The sequence below is a fragment of the Bos indicus x Bos taurus genome, chromosome 7 (genome assembly GCF_003369695.1).
Source record: "Bos indicus x Bos taurus breed Angus x Brahman F1 hybrid chromosome 7, Bos_hybrid_MaternalHap_v2.0, whole genome shotgun sequence".
Classification (NCBI taxonomy): Eukaryota; Metazoa; Chordata; class Mammalia; order Artiodactyla; family Bovidae; genus Bos; species Bos indicus x Bos taurus.
In genome coordinates, this window is record NC_040082.1 from 78,812,036 (window position 1) to 78,831,681 (window position 19,646).

The window sequence follows — 19,646 nt, forward strand, 5'->3', positions numbered from 1 at the left end:
CTAACCAGTTTTCCCAGCACCACTCATTGAAGAGGTTTTCTTTTTCCATTGTATATTTTTGCCTCCTTTGTCAAAAATAAGGTGCCCATGTATACATGAGTTTATCCCTGGGATTTCTGTCTTATTTCATTGGTGTATATTTCTGTTTTTGTGCCAGTACCATACTGTCTTGGATGACTGTAGCTTTGTAGTTTAGTCTGAAGTCAGGGAAGTTGATACCTCCAGCTTGGTTTTCTTTCTCATGATTGCTTTGGCTGTTTGTCGTCTTTTGTGTTTCCATATAAATGGTGAAATGTTTAGTTCTAGTTCTGTGGAAAATGTCATTGATAATTTGATAGGAATTGCATTGATTTGTAGATTGCTTTGGGTAGTACAGTCATTTTGACAGTATTGATTCTTCCAATCCAAGAATATGGTCGAGTTCTCCATCTGTGTCGTCATTGGTTTCCTTTATCAGTGTCTTATTCTGCATGCAGGTCTTTTGTCTCTTTAGGTAGGTTTATTCCTAGGTATTTTATTCTTTTTGTTGCAATGGTGAATGAGATTGTTTCCTTAATTTCTCTTTCTGATTTTTCATTGTTAGTGTACAGAAATGCAAGGGATTTCTGTGTATTGATTTTATATGCTACGACTTTACTAAATTCATTGATTAGCTCTAGTAGTTGTTTTGTGGTATTTTTAGGGTTTTCTATGTGTAGTATCATGTCATCTGCAAACAGTGAGAGTTTTACTTGTTTTCCAACCTGGATTCCTTTATTTCTTTTTCTCCTTTAATTGCTGTGGCTAGTGACAACCCACTCATGTACTCTTGCCTGGAAAATCCCATGGACAGAGGAGCCTGGTAGGCTGCAGTCCATGGGGTCGCTAAGAGTCGGATATGACTGAGCGTCTTCACTTTTCACTTTTCACTTTCATGCATTGGAGAAGGAAATGGCAATTCACTCCAGTGTTCTTGCCTGGAGAATCCCAGGGACAGGGGAGCCTTGTGGGCTGCCGTCTATGGGGTCGCATAGAGTCAGACACGACTGAAGCGACTTAGCAGCAGCAGCAGGACTTCCAAAACTGTACTGAATAATAGTGGTAAGTGTTCCTGATCTTAGAGAAAAAGCTTTTAGTTTTTCACTGTTGAGAGTAATGTTTGCTGTGGGTTTCTTGTGTATGGCCTTTATTATGTTGAGGTAAAAAGTTCCTCTTGCAAATTTTCTGGAGAGGTTTTTTTTAATTATTATTATTATTATTATTATAAATGGGTGCTGAATTTTGTCAGAAGCTTTCTCTGCATCTATTGAGATGATCATATGGTTTTTATTTTTCAGTTTGTTAATATGGTGTATCACTTTGATTTACTTGCATATATTGAAGAATCCTTGCATCCCTTGGGTAAACCCCACTTGATAATGGTGTTTGTTCCTTTCGATGTGTTGTTGGATTCTGTCTGCCAGAACTTTGCTGAGGATTTTTGCATCTATGTTCATCAGTGATATCGGCCTGTAGTTTTCCTTTTCTGTGATATCGTTGTCTGGTTTTGATATCAGGATGGTGATGGCCTCATAGACTGAGTTTGGGAGTTTTCCTCCTTCTGCAATTTTTTAGAACAGTTTGAGCAGAGATAGGTGTTAGTTCTTCTCTAAGGCAACAACATTTCAAAGGAATGAACATTGCATGTAAGAGAGCTGTTCCACTTTTAGACTCTTGTTTATATTTACATGTACATTCTCAAAATTCTTTTCAAAATTGAGCGCCAAATGCTTTGTGTTCACAGAAATACCCATATGCCAAAATAAAATTTTTCCATTCCAAGATGAGGTGTTTTCCCTTTTTGATTTAATTTATTAGAAATGGAAGAAACTGGAGGTGTGTGAAAACCACAGTTTCCTGAGAATGCTCCAAGGCAAACACTGTGTCAACTTCAAATAAGGAAAATTGTGGTTTCCTGCATATCTCCCAATATTGTGATGACTGTTTCTTGCAGGTGTGGAAGAGAGATTAACAAATCTCTATTTGTTAATAGAGATTGTTTAGGCTTTTAAGCTTCAAAATATTTTTATTTAAATTTAAGATGTTTGACTATATTTTAATTCTTCTATAAACCTCCACAACATTTTCAGTCTCTCCTGTGAAGTTTATCACGTTCTGCTTTGGATTAGTTATTTGTGCATTTGTTTTAAACTTTTAAATTAGTGAAAGATTCTGAGCCTCAAGAGATGATATTTGTATCCTTATGTGTAAGATTTCACCTTCACATAATAAAGCATACTTACGTATCAGTCATTCAGTTGAGTCACATCTGACTCTTTGAGACCCCATGGACTGCAGCACCCCAGGCCTCCCTGTCCATCAGCAACACCCAGAGCTTGCTCAAACTCATGTCCATCAAGTTGGTGATGCCATCCAACCATCTCATCCTCTGTCATCCCCTTCTCCTCCTGCCTTCAGTCTTTCTCAGCATCAGGTGGCCTAAGTATTGGAGTTTCAGCTTCAACATCAGACCTTCCAATGAATATTCAGGACTGATTTCCTTTAGGATGGGCTGGTTGGTTCTCTTTACAGTCCATGGGACGCTCGAGTCTTCGCCAACACCATAGTGCAAAAGCATCAATTCTTTGGTGCTTAGTTTTCTCTATAGTCCAACTCTCACATCCATGATGACTGGAAAAACCATAGCTTTGATTAGATGGACTTTTGTTGGCAAAGTAATGTCTCTGCTTTTTAATATGCTGTCTAGGTTGGTCATAGCTTTTCTTTCAAGGAGCAAGATTGTTTTAATTTCATGGCTGCGGTCACCATCTGCAGTGATTGGGGAGCCCAAGAAAATAAAGTCTGTCACAATTTTCATTGTTTCTCCATCTATTTGCTGTGAAGTGATGGGACCAGATGGCCTGATCTTACTTTTTTGAATATTGAGTTTTAAGCCAGCTTTTTCACTCTCCTCTTTCACTTTCATCAAGAGGCTCTTTAGTTCCTCTTCACTTTCTGCCTTAAGTGTGGTGTCATCTGTATATCAGAGGTTATTCATATTTCTCCAAGCAATCTTGATTCCAGTTTGTGCTTTATCTGGCCTGGCATTTTGCATGATGTACTCTGCATATAAGTTAAATAAGCAGGGTGACAATTTACAGCCTTGTCGTACTCCTTTCCCAGTTTGGAACCAGTCTGTTATTCCATCTTCAGTTCTAACTGTTGCTTTTTAACCTGCATACAGATTTCTCAGGAGGCAGGGGTAAGGTAATCTGGTATTCCCATCTCTTGAAGAATTTTCCAGAGTTTGTTGTGGTCTATACAGTCAAAGGCTTTAGCATAGTCAACAAAGCAGATGTTTTTCTGGAATTCTCTTGCTTTTTCGATGATCCAGTGGATGTTGGCAATTTCATCTCTGGTTCCTCTGCCTTTTCTAAATTGAGCTTGAACATCTGGAATTCACGGTTCACATACAGTTGAAGCCTGGCTTGGAGAATTTTGAGCATTACTTTGTTCTAGTGTACGTGTTTTGTTAGCTGTATCTATTTATATATAGATATCTGTAAATATAAAGAGGGAGAAACTTAAGTGAGGAAGGAAAAGGGATGGGAAAGAAGTAAGGAAGTTAGATAAAGAATTGGAAGTCCCTTATTTCAGGGACTGTTGTACTTACTCTTGTGAGTTCCTACACTTAACCTCAGTGCCTTAAGGAAAATGTAGACATCTCTTATTGCAGCACAGACCCCAAACACTGCCAAAGGTATGAACTTAGCCCACTTGATTAATAAGCCTCTTTTTGTTTTTACGTTTATATTTAATTTCTTTACAAAAAGATTTGAGGGTGTCTTGGAATTGGGTCACAAAATGACCCAATTTGAAATAGTTGAGAGAAAAGCTTGTTGAGAATACTAGATTGAATTTAGAAACCTGACTTTGAGTTCTCACTTGTTCCTAACTGGCTAAGTGGTCTTGAAATCAAGTCAATACTGTTAATTAAATTGTTGATAAAATCTGTGATCTCTATTCTGTTTACTTCTTTAATCTCTTGTTAAAATTTGAACTTAAAAAATTAAATAAATGCTTTCTAATTGCTTTCTTAAGAATAAAGTTAAAGAAAAGTTTAAAGTGTTAAATTTGACAATTTTTTACTTAGAGAATTTTATGAATTTATTTAAATGTTTGCTCTAATATATAAAATTTGATATTTTTAACTAAGACTTTATCCAAATCAAACATTTTAAGAACTGCTGGCATACATTGAGGATATTGGGTGTTCAATTTCAGACCACCTCAGTAAAGCAAATAACCACAATAAAAGAGTACACAAATTTTTGGTTTCCCAGTGCATGTAAAAGTCATGTTTGCACTACTGTAGACGATGAAGTGTATAATAGCATTATGTCTAAAAAATGTACATACCTTTATTTAAAAATACTTCATTGCCGAAAAGTACTAGCCATCATCTGAGTCTTCAGCAAGTTGTATTCTTTTTGCTGGTGGAGGGTCTTACCTTGAAATTTATGACTGCTGACTGATCAGGGTGGTGGTTGCTGAATTTTGGTACTTTAATAATGTTCTCCCTTCATTTTTTTTTTCTGAAAGAGTTTGAAAGGATTGGCATTAGAGAAACCATTGATTAGAGAAACCATTAGAGAAACTCATTCGTCTCCTTATGTTTTTTTAAGCAGAATTGTATTCCTACCAATGGAGTACTGTTTCTCCTAGCTACTGTTAAGGACATGGACACTGCCTTATAGTACTGGACACTGCCTCAACAAGCCAGCTTCCTCTGTCCATGAAATTCTCCAGGCAAGAATACTGGAGTGGGTTGCCATGCCCTTCTCCAGGGAATCTTCCTGACCCAGGGAGCGAACCTGGCTCTCCCACATTGCATTCTTTACCATCTGAGCCACCAGCGCTTGTCATCACACACTAGCTGTTTGCTAGGAAGCACAAAGAATGAGAATTCATTATATATCTTTATTTTAAAGTAATTACTCATCAACAGTGTACTTTCAGAAGAATAATAAAAATTTTATTTGCTGATATCATTGTTTTCTTTAAAAACACAAATTGCATATAATCACAAAACCTAAAGCTGTGATATAGGTAATTCTACTTATTGTTATGTAATCATACCTGATTAGTAACTACTTAGTTTTATAGACCCGTGTAACTTGTCGACTCGAGCCTTAATGTTTTTGTTTGAATTCACCGTTTACATTTGGGTGCATAAGCAATATACTGTATAACTCCAATTGTGACAACTAGTGTGAATGCCAACCCTAGGATTATGGAATACAATGACTCTTTTTTACTCAATCTCACTTCTTAATAACCTGGTATTCTTCCCAAATAAGTCCACCGCAAAGGTTGCAGCGTAAAAATACAGTTAAACAATATGTAACAAATAAGAATAACTCTTCATTTATTAGAAGTCATATGTAATTATACAATTTTAAATCATATTCTAGGGCTCTTTTTTAATTTAAATAAAATTTACTGAAATTGGATCACTAAGTTAGATTACTCTGAGATATTTTCCAGAGAACAGAAGTAGCATTGCTAAGTAAATTCAAAGTAAAGTGATTTTTATCAAGGTGGTGTTACTTAGTGTCTACACTCGATATGCATGTACTACCACTGTTCTTTTAAACTTTTTCTGACTAACTGGAAAGATGCAGCTAGCTCTGGAAAGAAAAACGCCCAGGTCGTTAAAACTCTTTGCAAGTTGTCAAAACAGAGATTTGGAAACAGTAATAAATATAGCTTTGAACAATTATACATGAATACATTAGTCAAAATCTATTTTGGATTCCCAGAACTTCTTATCTAAAACATGTGAAATTAACTCACATGATAAAAATAGTTACTTTCTAGTTTTTCTGCTTTACAGATACAGTTGTTCATATATCATCAGGAATTTTCTTTTAAGTGAATTGAATTTTTAGTAGCTACCCAGGGAAAATGTAATTTGCACCCCACTCCAGTACTCCTGCCTGGAAAATCCCATGGACGGAGGAGCCTGGTAGGCAGCAGTCCATAGGGTCACTAAGAGTTGGACACGACTGAGCGACTTCACTTTCACTTTGCACTTTCATGCATTGGAGAAGGAAATGGCAACCCACTCCAATGTTCTTGGCTGGAGAATCCCAGGGACGGGGGAGCCTGGTGGCCTGCCATCTATGGGGTCAAACAGAGTCGGACACGACTGAAGCAGCTTAGCAGCAGCAGCAGCAGTCCTGAGGATTAAGAATAGTGCCTCTGCATTGAACACCAAATTGTTTCTACTAAGCCAGAATATCTTAGTATATCACAGTTCAGGAAGCACATTTACTGCATTTAGGGCTATAACCCATTGCCTCAATTTGGCAGCAAAACTGTCAGGGCAGTGTTTTTGTTTTAAATTCAAGTTTTAGACATCATGAGCTCACTTTAAAAAAAAATGTTTTTTCTGTTTTCATCAGTTTTTGGTTGATCCCCGCTGAAGATTCTTCTTGCATGTAATATAGAGCGACATTAACTCTTTCCATAAAGGACCATATTGTAAATATTTTAGGCTTTCTAGGCCTTACAGTCTTTGTCACAACTACTGAACAATACAACGGTGACATAGTGCAGCCATAGATGAATGAATTTGGTTTTATGTTCCAATAAAACTTTATTTTTAAAAGCAGATAGCAGGTGAGAAACTGGCACATGAGTTAGTTTGCCAGCCAATGATTTTGAAAATCAAATACTTCTACAAGATTTGTGTGTGTGTGTGTGTGTGTGAGAGAGAGAGAGAGAGAGAGAGAGAGAAATGACAGTTCTCTATTGGTCATCCCCCACCTTCAGTTACAGTTGATTCTTATGGAATTTACCCCCACATCAATATGTTTATATTAATACATTTAAGCACTAGCTATTGACTTCCTGCTGTGGTTTACAAGGATTTAGATCTCTTTCCTCCTTCAGCCTCTGTGTCATATATGTACCCTCTTTATCTCTTCTGTCTTCCTAATATGCTTGGGTCAGATTTAGATGAGGTGAACATTTAGTGATTATGTTACTTTGGCTATGAGTCATTTAGTGAATGTTTATTACTTTTGTTTTTCTGTATAATATTTCTACTTATAGTTTATAATTATTATGCTTATTTTGTTGATTGTGTACTCTATGTAAAACCAAATTCCTCATTGGTTTTTGAAATCTCTTCTCAAGATATTTAGTAACACTAGGTATTCTAAATATAAATCTAAATCCCCTGTCACCATCCTGGGCATTTCTTTGGCCTGAATTTCCTATTTCTCATATCCATGCCTTCCTCACTCTTTTTGTTTCCTTCCTCATTTTAGTGGAGCCAGTAGCTTCTTCCAGCTTGGCTTGTGGGAGGCTACCTCCAACCTTTACTTCAGTGTTATTCTCTTGCTGTCTACTGTGTCTCTGTATCCACGTGTCTTCCTTATAGGGACACCAGTCATAATAGATTTAAGCCCCATCCTAAACCAGTATGCTGTCCTCTTAATTATATCTGCAATGCCCTTGTTCCTATTTCCAACTAGGATCACGTTTGCAGTTTCTTGTTAGGTATCAAACTTGAGGATAATACCATTTGACCCAAGATAAAAACCGTAATTAGGCAGCAAGTGATCCTAGCACAGGATTTGCATCAGGTCTAAAGTTGTTTTCTGAGTGATTTTTACCTAGATAAATTCTCCATACAGAATAGATTTCAAGCTACTATCTTGCTTTCGCTTAGGTACTCATCTGTGTTTATGACTGGGAGGAAAAATAGCCTTATTGGGCTATTAACAATAGGGTAAATATAAAGATGTTTAAAGCTGATAGCTCTGCTCTCACACACTAGTGAAATTTTTACATGCTTCAGGGAGTGTTTATTGAATACCAACTATTATCAGTTATTGTTTTAGGCACTAGGTCTACAGGAATGTGGAAGACAGAGTCCCTGCCTCTTGTGATGTGAAGTAAATGGTGATGAAAAGTGTTGTGTTAATTCAGATAACATTTGAGCAGAGACCTGAATACAATGAAATGATCAGCCAAGTAGAGAAGAACTTGCAAAGGATAGCTTAAGCATCAGAAGGCAGTAAAGCTTTCAAAAGAACCCATAAGGAAGTAGCATGATCTGGTTACATTTAAACTTCACTGTAACTGCTATATGGAAAACAGTCTGTGGAAGAACAAAAGCCAATGGAGAATGACTAGTTATGGGCTTATTGCTTTGGTCCAGGTGAGAGGTGTTGGTGATTTGGTCAAAGGAAGTAAGTAGAAATGGTGATTAGTGACTGGTTCTGGATAGATTTTGCAGATGAAATCACAGGATTTGCTGAAGGATTTATTGTGAGCTGTGAAAAAAGGAGAAACGTAATGGAAGAATCATGAGTTTTAACCCTTAACCAACAGAAAAATTAAACTTATATCTAATAAGATGGGAAAAGGTTTAAAGTTTCAGGAGAAAATCACAGAATTTTCTTTTAACATGTCAAGTAGGTAGTTGGATATATGAGTCTGGAGATCAAGTTAGAGCTTGAGGTAGAAATTTGGAAGTTTCAACCACAGATAATATTTATTTAAAGTAGTCTGAACTATGAATTTTCTCAATGAATAAATACTATGTATGTGTGTGTCTGTATGTTTGTGTATGTGTGTACACATACACACACACACACATATCATTATATGTATATAATCCCATTCGGTCATCATCAAACATCTACAAAGTGTTGGCTATAAGCCAGGCACTGGTGAAAAGTTCTGAGAATGAAATAGTGGTATTAGTCATTCAACATAAAAATATATAGTATTTGGTAACTTTAGGTCTCTAGTAAATGGAACTTCAGGCGTTATATTAGTCATGGATTATCACCCAGCTTAGTACTAATATGTTACTTGATTCGTTCATGTTATTTTAGTATTCTATACTAGATTTTTAAACTCTTTGACTGCAGGATCTATATTACATTTTTTAAAATATCACACATGATGCCTACCACAATTCTGGAACAATATTAATTACTCAAAGAATATTTGTTAATTGATTACATAATTATAACTGTCAAGAACAGTAGTATTTTTTTCAGCATGTTATCTTTAGAATGCATTATATAGGTGAGTTACCTAGTTAGAATATTAACAAATTTCTGTTCCCTAACTCTTAACTTTTAAAAATTATGAGTTGCATTTTATTCACTTCTTAGTAATGTTAGTTTTTATTCCCATGTGTTTATTATTTCAATTTGCAGCCTGATTCGACTGCTGCTGAAAGAGCAATTGCTAGACTAGCAGTGCACCCTCTTCTGAAGAAAAAAATAGATGTGCTGAAAGGTATGAATTAAATGACTTAAGCCATTTTCAGTAAATAATTTGAATAAATGGCCATTCATTTATTTACTTTTATGATTTTTTTTTAACTTTTGAGGATCTTTTACATTATAAATGTCTTTTCAAATGCTTCCAAATGTAGGAAACAACCTGAAAATTTTTTTATATCTAAAAAATTGTGTTTTTTCTAAATTTTATAAATTCTTAAAATAGATAATACTCATGGTAATATTAAATACAACTGACTTTCTAAATATTTTGCTGTGCTTAGTCACTCAGTTGTGTCCAACTCTCCAACCCCATGGACTGTAGCCTGCCAGGTTCCTCTGTCCATGGAGATTCTCAAGGCAAGAATCCTGAAGTGGGTTGCTATGCCCTCCTCTAGAGGATCTTTCCAACCCAGGGATTGAACCCATGTCTCCCACATTGCAGGCAGATTTTTTTACCAACTGAGCCACCAAGCCCTTTCTAAATATTGATGTAATTCACATTATTACTTACCTTGCCATTCAGTCACATAATTTTTATTTATGTTTGTATATTATAAAATACAATGAAAGAACTAAATGCTTCTGACACAGATTAGAAGATAATTATTTTTATGCCTGAAAGCACAATTTATAGTACCCTGAAATTGTATTAATACATTATTGCTATAGAAATTAAAGTTGCAAAATTTTATTCATTTATATTCAGTGAAGTTTTTACTGTTTTTAACATCATATATGGAAGAATAAATTTAATTTTAGAGATTTAAAATGGATATCTCTGAGCATTTCATAAGTGTTGTGGTTTTCTAAAAGTTAATAGAGTTCTTTGTGAATTTGCACCTATTATATATATGTAATTTAAATTCCAATCATTCTGTTAAGTATTTCCAAATAATTTAAGAAATATGGTACTAAAACAGTGATGTTTTTTATTATTTGTTTCAGTGCTGAAACAAGTCATGTGCTGTTTCTCTTGCAGCTGCTGTCAAATCCTTTAAAGATGCAAGACAAAATGTTGTTGAAGTTAAGTCATCAAACAGTGCTTCAGAAGAAAATCATTCCAAGGACACTTTGTGTTCAAATGATGATGCCAGCAAGTTACAGCATGAAGGAACTATTATCCGTGAACAAAAAGAGAAGGAAGCCAAAATATTGGCAAAGAAACCGATAAATAATTCAAAAGAAAAAATAGCCAAGATGGATCATGGACCCAAAGCAATGGATGTCCCAAATTCTCTATCAAAGCCTTCCGGAAAAGATTCTCCAGCTTCCTCAGCATCCCAGAAGACACCTTCTGACCCCAAAATGAAAGCATTAAGTAAAACCAAAAAAATGAAAGAGTCCAGTAGCTCACTTGATGTTGACAGTGATGGAGAAGAATTATATGAAGAAGAGAAGGAATATTTTGATGATAGCACAGAAGAAAGGTTTTACAAACAGTCTTCCATGTCTGAGGATAGTGATAGTGGTGATGACTTCTTCATTGGGAAAGTCAAACGGGCACGAAAGAAGGAAAGTAGTTGTCGTTTTTCAGATAAGGAACAAAACCCCCCCAAAAACTTGTTGCTTGAAGAAGGTATACTTGAAACCCATCAAAATTTACAAAATGATAAAAACAAGCCACGTACAGAGGCAAGGAGGTTTGAATCAGTGTTTTTCCAGTCTTTATCTGGATCTAAGAGCCTTGAAAGGTAAGAATATTTTTTCATTCTGAAATAATTATTAATTCTTAATTTGTGAAAGGTATGAAATAGCTACACACCCTGACATTGACATGGCTATCTCTCATACATAATTCTAGTTTGTACAGAATTTGTCTTTAGACTTGGCCGTCTCCAACTTTATATTGGAGTAATATATTCAAATATACGTATGATAAAGCCAAATTCTTCCAGCCTCATCAGAAAATGAGATAGATAAATAATTTATCTAATTTAATATCTAGCTAATTTAAGTTTATTCCTTCACTTATTGAAGTTTTGAAACTTTTGAGTTAACTTTTGGTGAAAACTTTGGAAAATGTCTCATGTATTTCACTTTCTAAACAGAACTTTCTGAAAAGACTGGTGAATTTTTGTTTTGTTTTGTTTTTTCTCTTGTTGACCTAGAGCATTATTGTAAAACAATTGTTTTATACATTTTCCTGTTTCAGTATATAAGGCTGCTTGCTTGCCCTAACACCAAGTATCTCCAGACTGCTTTCTATTTGGTGGTGCTTATACTAGGTGGTCATCCTTATCCCTTCTGTAATCACTGTTTTTTTCAGCTGTTTTGTTGTAAATCAATAGGTTTAATTTCATTTGTAATTCTAATGTTAGGCGGTATCTTTACATTTTAGAATAAAAATCATGGTTAGCTATCTTCTTCAGTAAACTTTTTCTATAATAAATAGGTTAGGCATAATTTTTAATAAAACAAAAAAAGTGATGTTGAAATTTTCCCAGAAAGTAAGAGTATGGAAAAGACCCATAAACCATCTTTGAAGCCTTGAAAATTATTAAATTAGTCCTTGTAGCTCCCAACTCTGCCTTCGAAAGATTTATTTTTTTTCCTCACTTGAAAATTACACACCACTATCCCTTTCTTTTCCCCAATATTGTTAACTTACTTTTTGTTACATGTGATTCATTGTTCCAGTAAGAAAATTTTTGAAATTCTTTGTCTAGATAGTTCTCAAGCATCCAAGGTAACCAAGACAGGATATTTTATAGCCAAAAGTCACGATAAGGATGTTGAGAGAAAGATTCCTACATACTTCTGTAGTGATACTGTGCTCAGTCGCTCAGTCACGTCTGACTCTGTGACCCTATGGACTGTAGCCCATCGGCATCCGCTGTCCATGGGATTCTCCAGGCAAGAATACTAAACGGGGCTGCTAATCCCTACTCCAGAGGATCTTCCAACCCAAGGATCAAATGCATTTCTCTTGCATCTCCTGCATTGGCAGGTGGATTCTTCACCACCTTTACTAGTGCCATCTAGGAAGCCCATAGTGATATTGGGATCTAACAAACCTTTGATGTAGCTAAAACATGGGGTTTTCATAATTTTTTAATTGTTTCTAGTGGGGGAGGTAAAGGAGCATGATAGTTTTTAAAGTGAGTTTTATCAACATTCTTATTATGTTGTCTTCTTAAAGTCAGAAGATTTGTTTCAATATTAAATATCCTAATGGTGTTTTTCTTCTTTTAGAAATCACAGAGAACAGGTTCCAAGAAGCAAAACCATGGGTATGTACTAATAACTACCTGACTTCCACATACAGTTGAGCAGTTCCTTTCCAAAGAGGAAAGAAGAAAAACTCTGGTTGCTTACTTGTTATTTAGTCATGAAGTCGTGTCTGAGACTTTTCTGTCTGAGTCTTTTGTGACCCTGTGGACTGTAGCCTGCCAGGCTCCTCTGTCCATGGGATTTCCCAGGCAAGAATACTAGAGTGGGTTGCCGTTTCCTTCTCGAGGGGATCTTCCCGAGCCAGGGACTGAACCTGTGTCTCCTGATTCTTAACCACTGAGCCACCAGAGAAGCCTGGTTGCTTAGTAGTCTGAATAAATTCTGTGCCCACAGAAATGAAAATAGAGCATCTTGTAATTATCAGTATAGTTTTTTGTTTTTTTATATTAGGTGGTTTTTTTAACTCTCTATGTTCTGCCAGTAGGAAAGATACAGACAGAACTTATCAGTAATATTGAGTCTGTTTGATTTCAGTTCAGTTCAGTCACTTAGTCAAGTCTGACTCTTTGCGGCCCCATGGACTGCAGCACCCCAGGCCTCCCTGTCCATCAGCAACTTCCCGGAGTTTACTCAAACTCATGTCCATTGAGTTGGTGATGCCATCCAATCATCTCATCCTCTGTCATCCCCTTCTCCCGCCTTCAATCTTTCCCAGCATCAGGGTCTTTTCTAATGAGTCAGTTCTTTGCATCAGGTAGCCAAAGTATTGGAGTTTCACCTTCAGCAACAGTCTTTCCAATAAATATTCAAGATTGATTTCTTTTAAGATGGACTGGATCTCCTTACAGTCCAAGGGACTCTCAAGAGTCTTTGCCAACACCACAGTTGAAAAGCGTCAATTCTTCAGCACTCAGCTTTCTTTATAGTCCAACTCTAACAACCATACATGATGACTGGAAGAACCATCGCTTTGAATATATGGACCTTTATTGGCAAAGTAATGTCTCTGCTTTTTAATACGCTGTCTAGGTTGGTCATAGCTTTTCTTCCAAGGAGCAAGTGAAGTAAAGTGAAGTCACTCAGTCATGTCTGACTCTTTGCGACCCCATGGACTGTAGCCCACCAGGCTTCTCCACCCATGGGATTATCCAGGCAAGAGTACTGGAGTGGGTTGCCATTTCCTTGGGGATCTTCCTGACCCAGGAATCGAACCCAGGTCTCCTGCATTGTAGGCAGACGCTTTTGCAAGCGTCTTTTAATTTCATGGCTGCAGTCACCATCTGCAGTGATTTTGGAACCCCCAAAATAAACTCTCTTGCTGTTTCCATTGTTTCCCCATCTATTTGCCATGAAGTGATGGGACCAGATGCCATGATCTTCGTTTTCTGAATGTTGAGCTTTAAGCCAACTTTTTCACTCTTCTGTTTCACTTTCATCAAGAGGCTTTTTAGTTCTTCTTCACTTTCTGCCATAAGGGTGGTGTCACCTGCATATCTGAGGTTATTGATACTTCTCCCCGCAATCTTGATTCCAGCTTGTGCTTCATCCAGCCTAGCATTTCACATGATGTACTCTGCCTATGAGTTGAAATACTAGGGTGACAATATACAGCCTTGACGTACTCCTTTCCTGATTTGTAGCCAGTCTGGGGAAACAGTGGAAACACTGTCAGACTTTATTTTTGGGGGCTCCAAAATCACTGCAGATGGTGACTGCAGCCATGAAATTAAAAGATGCTTACTCCTTGGAAGGAAAGTTATAACCAACCTAGATAGCATATTCAAAAGCAGAGACATTACTTTGCCAACAAAGGTCCGTCTAGTCAAGGCTATGGTTTTTCCAGTGGTCATGTATGGATGTGAGAGTTGGACTGTGAAGAAGGCTGAGCGCCAAAGAATTGATGCTTTTGAACTGTGGTGTTGGAGAACAGAAGACTCTTGAGAGTCCCTTGGACTGCAAGGAGATCCAACCAGTCCATTCTGAAGGAGATCAGCCCTGGGATTTCTTTGGAGGGAATGATGCTGAAGCTGAAACTCCAGTACTTTGGCCACCTCATGCGAAGAGCTGACTCATTGGAAAAGACTCTGATGCTGGGAGGGATTGGGGGCAGGAGAAGGGGACGACAGAGGATGAGATTGCTGGATGGCATCACTGACTCGATGGACGTGGGTCTGGGTGAACTCCGGGAGTTGGTGATGGACAGAGAGGCCTGGAGTGCTGCGATTCATGGGGTCGCGAAGAGTCGGAAACCACTGAGCGACTGAACTGACTGACTGACTGTTGTTCCATGTCCATTTCTAACAGTTGCTTCTTGACCTGCATACAGATTTCTCAGGAGGCAGGCAAGCTGATCTGGTATTCCCATCTCTTGAAGAATTTTCCACAGTTTGTTGTGATCCACACAGTCAGGCTTTAGTGTAGTCAATAAAGCAGATGTTTTTCTGGAATTCATTGGTTTTGTCATGATCCGATGGATGTTGGCAGTTTGATCTCTGATTCCTCTGCCTTTTCTAAAACCAGCTTGAACATCTGGAAGTTCATGGTTCACGTATTGCTGAAGCCTGGCTTGAAGAATTTTGAGCGTTACTTTACTAGCATGTGAGATGAGTGCAATTGTGCGGTAGTTTGAGCATTCTTTGTCATTGCCTTTCTTTGGGATTGGAATGAAAACTGACCTTTTCCAGTCTTGTGACCATTGCTGAGTTTTCCAAACTTGCTGACATATTGAGTGCAGCACTTCCACAGCATCATCTTTTAGGATTTGAAATAGCTCAACTGGAATTCCATCACCTCCACTAGCTTTGTTCGTAGTGATGTTTCCTAAGGCCCACTTGATTTCGCATTCCAGGATATCTGGGTCTCGGTCAATGATCACACCATTGCGGTTATCTGGGTCATGAAGATTTTTTTTGTACAGTTCTTCTGTGTATTCTTGCCACCTCTTCTTTAGTATCTTGTGCTTCTGTTAGGTCCATACTGTTTCTGTCCTTTATTGTGCCCATCTTTGCATTAAATGTTCCCTTGGTATCTTTAATTTTCTTGATGAGATCTCTAGCCTTTTCCATTCTGTTGTTTTCCTCTATTTCTTTGCATGAATCACTGAGGATGGTTTTCTTATCTCTCCATGCTATTCTTTGGAGCTCTGGCTTCAAATGGGTATATCTTTCCTTTTCTCCTTTGCCTTCTGCTTCTCTTCTTTGCATTCATGAGAGAGCCATACCTTTACTCTTAGCTCTGCTACAGGGCTACATCTCTGTAGGTCATTACTGCTTAAAATCTTTCTCAGTCTTATCTCTCACAGTTTGGAGTCCAAAGGCTTTTCTAAACCTTAAATGCCCAATATCTGTACCCTCTTTTCCCTTTTGTATCTGCCTGTGAACTGGCCAGTTTTTTTTGAACTGTTCTCTTTTTCTTTTTAGTACTTTGCCAAAGAGCCATCAGTACACTAATCTTTTTATTCTTTCCAGACACTTAACCTTGTGCTGCAGTTCCATAAGCATGTAGCCTGCTTCCCAAGTTTTAACTAACAACAGTTTTACTTTTTCCTAACACATAGGATACTCACTAACAAATAGGATACTCACACATAGGATGCTCACTTGTGACACATAGGATACTCACTTGCAGCCTTAGATATCATTTCCTTACTACCTACTGCTGCTGCTGCTGCTAAGTCACTTCAGTCGTGTCTGACTCTGTGCGACCCCATAGACAGCAGCCCACCAGGCTCCCCCATCCCTGGGATTCTCCAGGCAAGAACACTGGAGTGGGTTGCCATTTCCTTCTCCAATGCATGAAAGTGAAAAGTGAAAGTGAAGTCGCTCGTCATGTCCGACTCTTAGCGACCCCATGGACTGCAGCCCACCAGGCTCCTCCATCCATGGGATTTTCCAGGCAAGAGTACTGGAGTGGGGTGCCATACTACCTACTACAGAACTGCAAAACCCATGCCACATTTTTATGTTATTTTAATGACTGTATAAAGTCATTGGGAAATACGTGGCCTTATATTCACAAATACGGAATAGCTGCAAATTAAAAAATTCCCACATCTTCCTAATGAGAAGGCATAAGTAGAACGTGTTTTTGTTTCTACTTAGCTTATAAATTTATGATATTTAATTTATCCATTTATTTTCACATCCAAGTATGCCTTACATAGTTATTAAAATACATACCAGTTTAGAAATACTATCTTATTCAAATTTTAAGTTACATGAAATGGTTTCATTTAACATTTTCATTCTTCACTCTTTATCACTATAGGCACTCTTGGAGTATTATAACAGATTTCTAGAGCACATGTGATTTGTACAAGATATGGGATGTTTTGAATCTGTGTGCAGTGATCTTTGGAAATTTATCCCAATTGTACACTTGTTTCAATAACATTATGACACTTTTTAAGATCTTTAAAAGGCTTCTTGACAATGATGGCTAACTAGCAGTGGAGAAATTATGCACCCCTAGGACTGATTAGTAAATCGGTATTAAATTTTTTGCCTTGTCTTTCTGATCCTATAAATGTGCATTGATTCAGTCCATCCAGGCCCGTATGTCTCCCAGTACTTTGTTCAAAATAATGTAATAGAAGTTTCTCATAATGAAAGAGGTAAGAGCTAGATTACAAATTGCCACCCTCATATTTGGTGGATAACTTATATTATGGTCAAAAAGAACAGTGTCTTAAATTTGAGTAGATATAGCAGTTACCTTGCAGTCACAAATTTTTTGTTCAGTAACAGAAGGGAGTGGAATCAATTAATAGCCCTTTAAACAGCTCACTTATCCACACTGTTGAATTCAATATTTTAGTTAAAACATGTGAGTTTTCTGGCTGCATTGCTCCACACACAGATATCATATGCCAATGAATCATATTCCTTTAAAAATACAAAATACTCCACTTTTAAAATTTTGTTTCCTTATGTGTTGTCTGGACTGTTTCCTTAATGTCAATGTAAAAAGATAGAACAGCATATACTAGGAGGCATGCAACAAACATTTATTGACAACAGAAAGCATGTGTCCCAAAATCACTGGCCATATGTGTATTTCAAGTTCAAAGTTCCCAGTAGGACTTAGATTTTTTAACAGTATGAGGTATTCTACGTAAGTAAAACTAAATTTCTTCCTTAAATACTGGTTTGAGAAGATAAAATGTTTTTGTCTTCTATGCTATTTATGTGTAGACTTAGTTTTCATTAATTTTGTTTTCTCCTACAGATTTTCAGCACATTGAACCTCAGAACAAGAATCAGTTTAATAAGAAAGCACAAAGAGGATTTGAAAATACAAAACAGAAATCACAGCTGCCTCTTCATCCTTCATGGGAAGCAAGCCGGCGGCGAAAAGAACAGCAATCCAAAATTGCTGTGTTTCAGGGGAAAAAAATTACTTTTGATGATTGATCAGTACTATATTTTTGTTAACTTCTCTGTCTAAATTTGATTTTCTTCTTATTTTTTAAACTAGCTCATTATTAAAATATATATTTAAGTAAGTCTCTGAATGGGTTATAGAAATGAGTTGATTTTGTCTTTATTTTTTTATGTGTGTTCATGTACGTTTAAGCTTCTGTTGATCAAGTATATACTTAATTTTAAATATGTCTAGACTGCTGTCCCTCTATAAAAGAATTTTGAGATGATAGCTATCTCACATTTTCTCATTTGGTTTTATCACGAAGTGTATTTCACTAGGTCAGCTCTGTGTTTCGTTACTTTGAAAATAAATGTTGAGTGATATTTAAAATAATAATGCAAAAATATGAGGAAAGTGTAGCTATTTAAAACAGACTATTTTTACTGAAAGATACTCTTGTTAGCAAAACTAAGATGATAACTTTTATTATGGGTATACAGATAATAAGTTATATAAGTAAATATTAGTTTTTATTATAGTTTTAATTATTTGTAATTTTTTAGTTTTTGACTGTTTAAAATAGTTTCCAAGGAAATTTTTGGATTTCTGAATTATGTTTAGTTATTTGGGCAGCATTCATGTTCAAATGTTGCAACCAACCAAAAATTGGTTTTACTGCATATAAAATTTGTGTAAAATCATAAATATATAACATACTAGACATGTGTTCTTTATAGAAACAGTTTTTGAGGAATCATAGGTTTGGAATTTACAAGAGCAAATTCTGAAGGAGATATAATTACAGAAGCATTTTCACTGATAGCTAAGCAGAGGTTATAACTCACTGAAGATGGGACTGCTTTATATTTCATAGTACTGTTATTTAAAGGGAAAACAGAATTTTAAAAATCCCTTCAAATGTTTCACTTCTTGCTACTGGGAGAAATTCAAGTTCTTGGTTAACTAAGTAATGCTAACTAAATTCTATGTTTTTATGCATTGATCCTATTAATGATGAAATAAAGCTTTCTGGTGGTAGGAATTCAGGAACTCTGGAAAGTCATTTTTATCTTTTTCAAATGCTTAAAGAGTTTAGATAACTAAAGCAGTAGAATTCAAGAGGTTATACGGAAATAAAATTATTTTTGCTGTGTTAAATGCAAAATTTGTTTTTTCTTTTAAGTTTGTTTACAGTTACATACAAAATTATGTCACATTGAAATTAATTTGAATTGAAAGTTTAATTATGAAAAACGACTCTAAGAAAGTTGAAAAATAATGTTTCTGTCCCTACCCAGATTTAGCTAAACCATGAGGTTGAGCGCACTATTCATCGACCCAACACTTCTAACCCTAACTTCAAGGAGTTAGGGTTTGACTACAAAGTTAGAAGAAAGAAGCCACACAAGACTGCTCACTTCTGACACCAACTGCAGGTTTGGAAATTGCAGGGGAGGGCTCCCCAAATACTGTCAGATTCAAACATGTGCTTGCAGAACTCACTAAAACCTATTATATTCCTAGTTACAGTTCATTATACAGTTCAGTGACTGAACAACAACAGATAGTTCATTACAAGTAAAGAGTACAGATTATAACCAGCCAAGGGAAGAGATGCATAGGGCAAAGTCCATGAGGGTTCTAAAAGCAATGTTTCTGTTGTCCTCAAGTTGCATTACCATCGTTGCATCAATATGTACAGTGTTGCCAATCTGAAAAGCTCACTGGAGTTTTAGTGTCCAGAGTTTTTATTGTATCTTTCATATATAGACATGCTCAGTTGATTGCCCATGTGATGGTTTCAGATAGATTGATAATATCATATGACCCGAAGGCTCA

At 36.5% G+C, this 19,646-nt stretch overlaps 1 protein-coding gene across 1 annotated transcript in view; it reads left to right on the forward strand.

The window, feature by feature from the left end:
* The window catches only part of SRFBP1 (serum response factor binding protein 1), a 61,586-nt gene extending 42,614 nt beyond the window's left edge, over nucleotides 1-18,972 (forward strand). The window contains exons 5-8 of the mRNA XM_027546958.1: nucleotides 9,204-9,285; nucleotides 10,252-10,963; nucleotides 12,465-12,502; nucleotides 17,670-18,972. Coding sequence (XP_027402759.1) covers nucleotides 9,204-9,285; nucleotides 10,252-10,963; nucleotides 12,465-12,502; nucleotides 17,670-17,854 — 1,017 coding nt within the window. The 3' untranslated portion in view covers nucleotides 17,855-18,972. The remainder of the gene's footprint in view (nucleotides 1-9,203; nucleotides 9,286-10,251; nucleotides 10,964-12,464; nucleotides 12,503-17,669) is intronic.
* The last annotated feature ends 674 nt before the right edge of the window (nucleotides 18,973-19,646 follow it).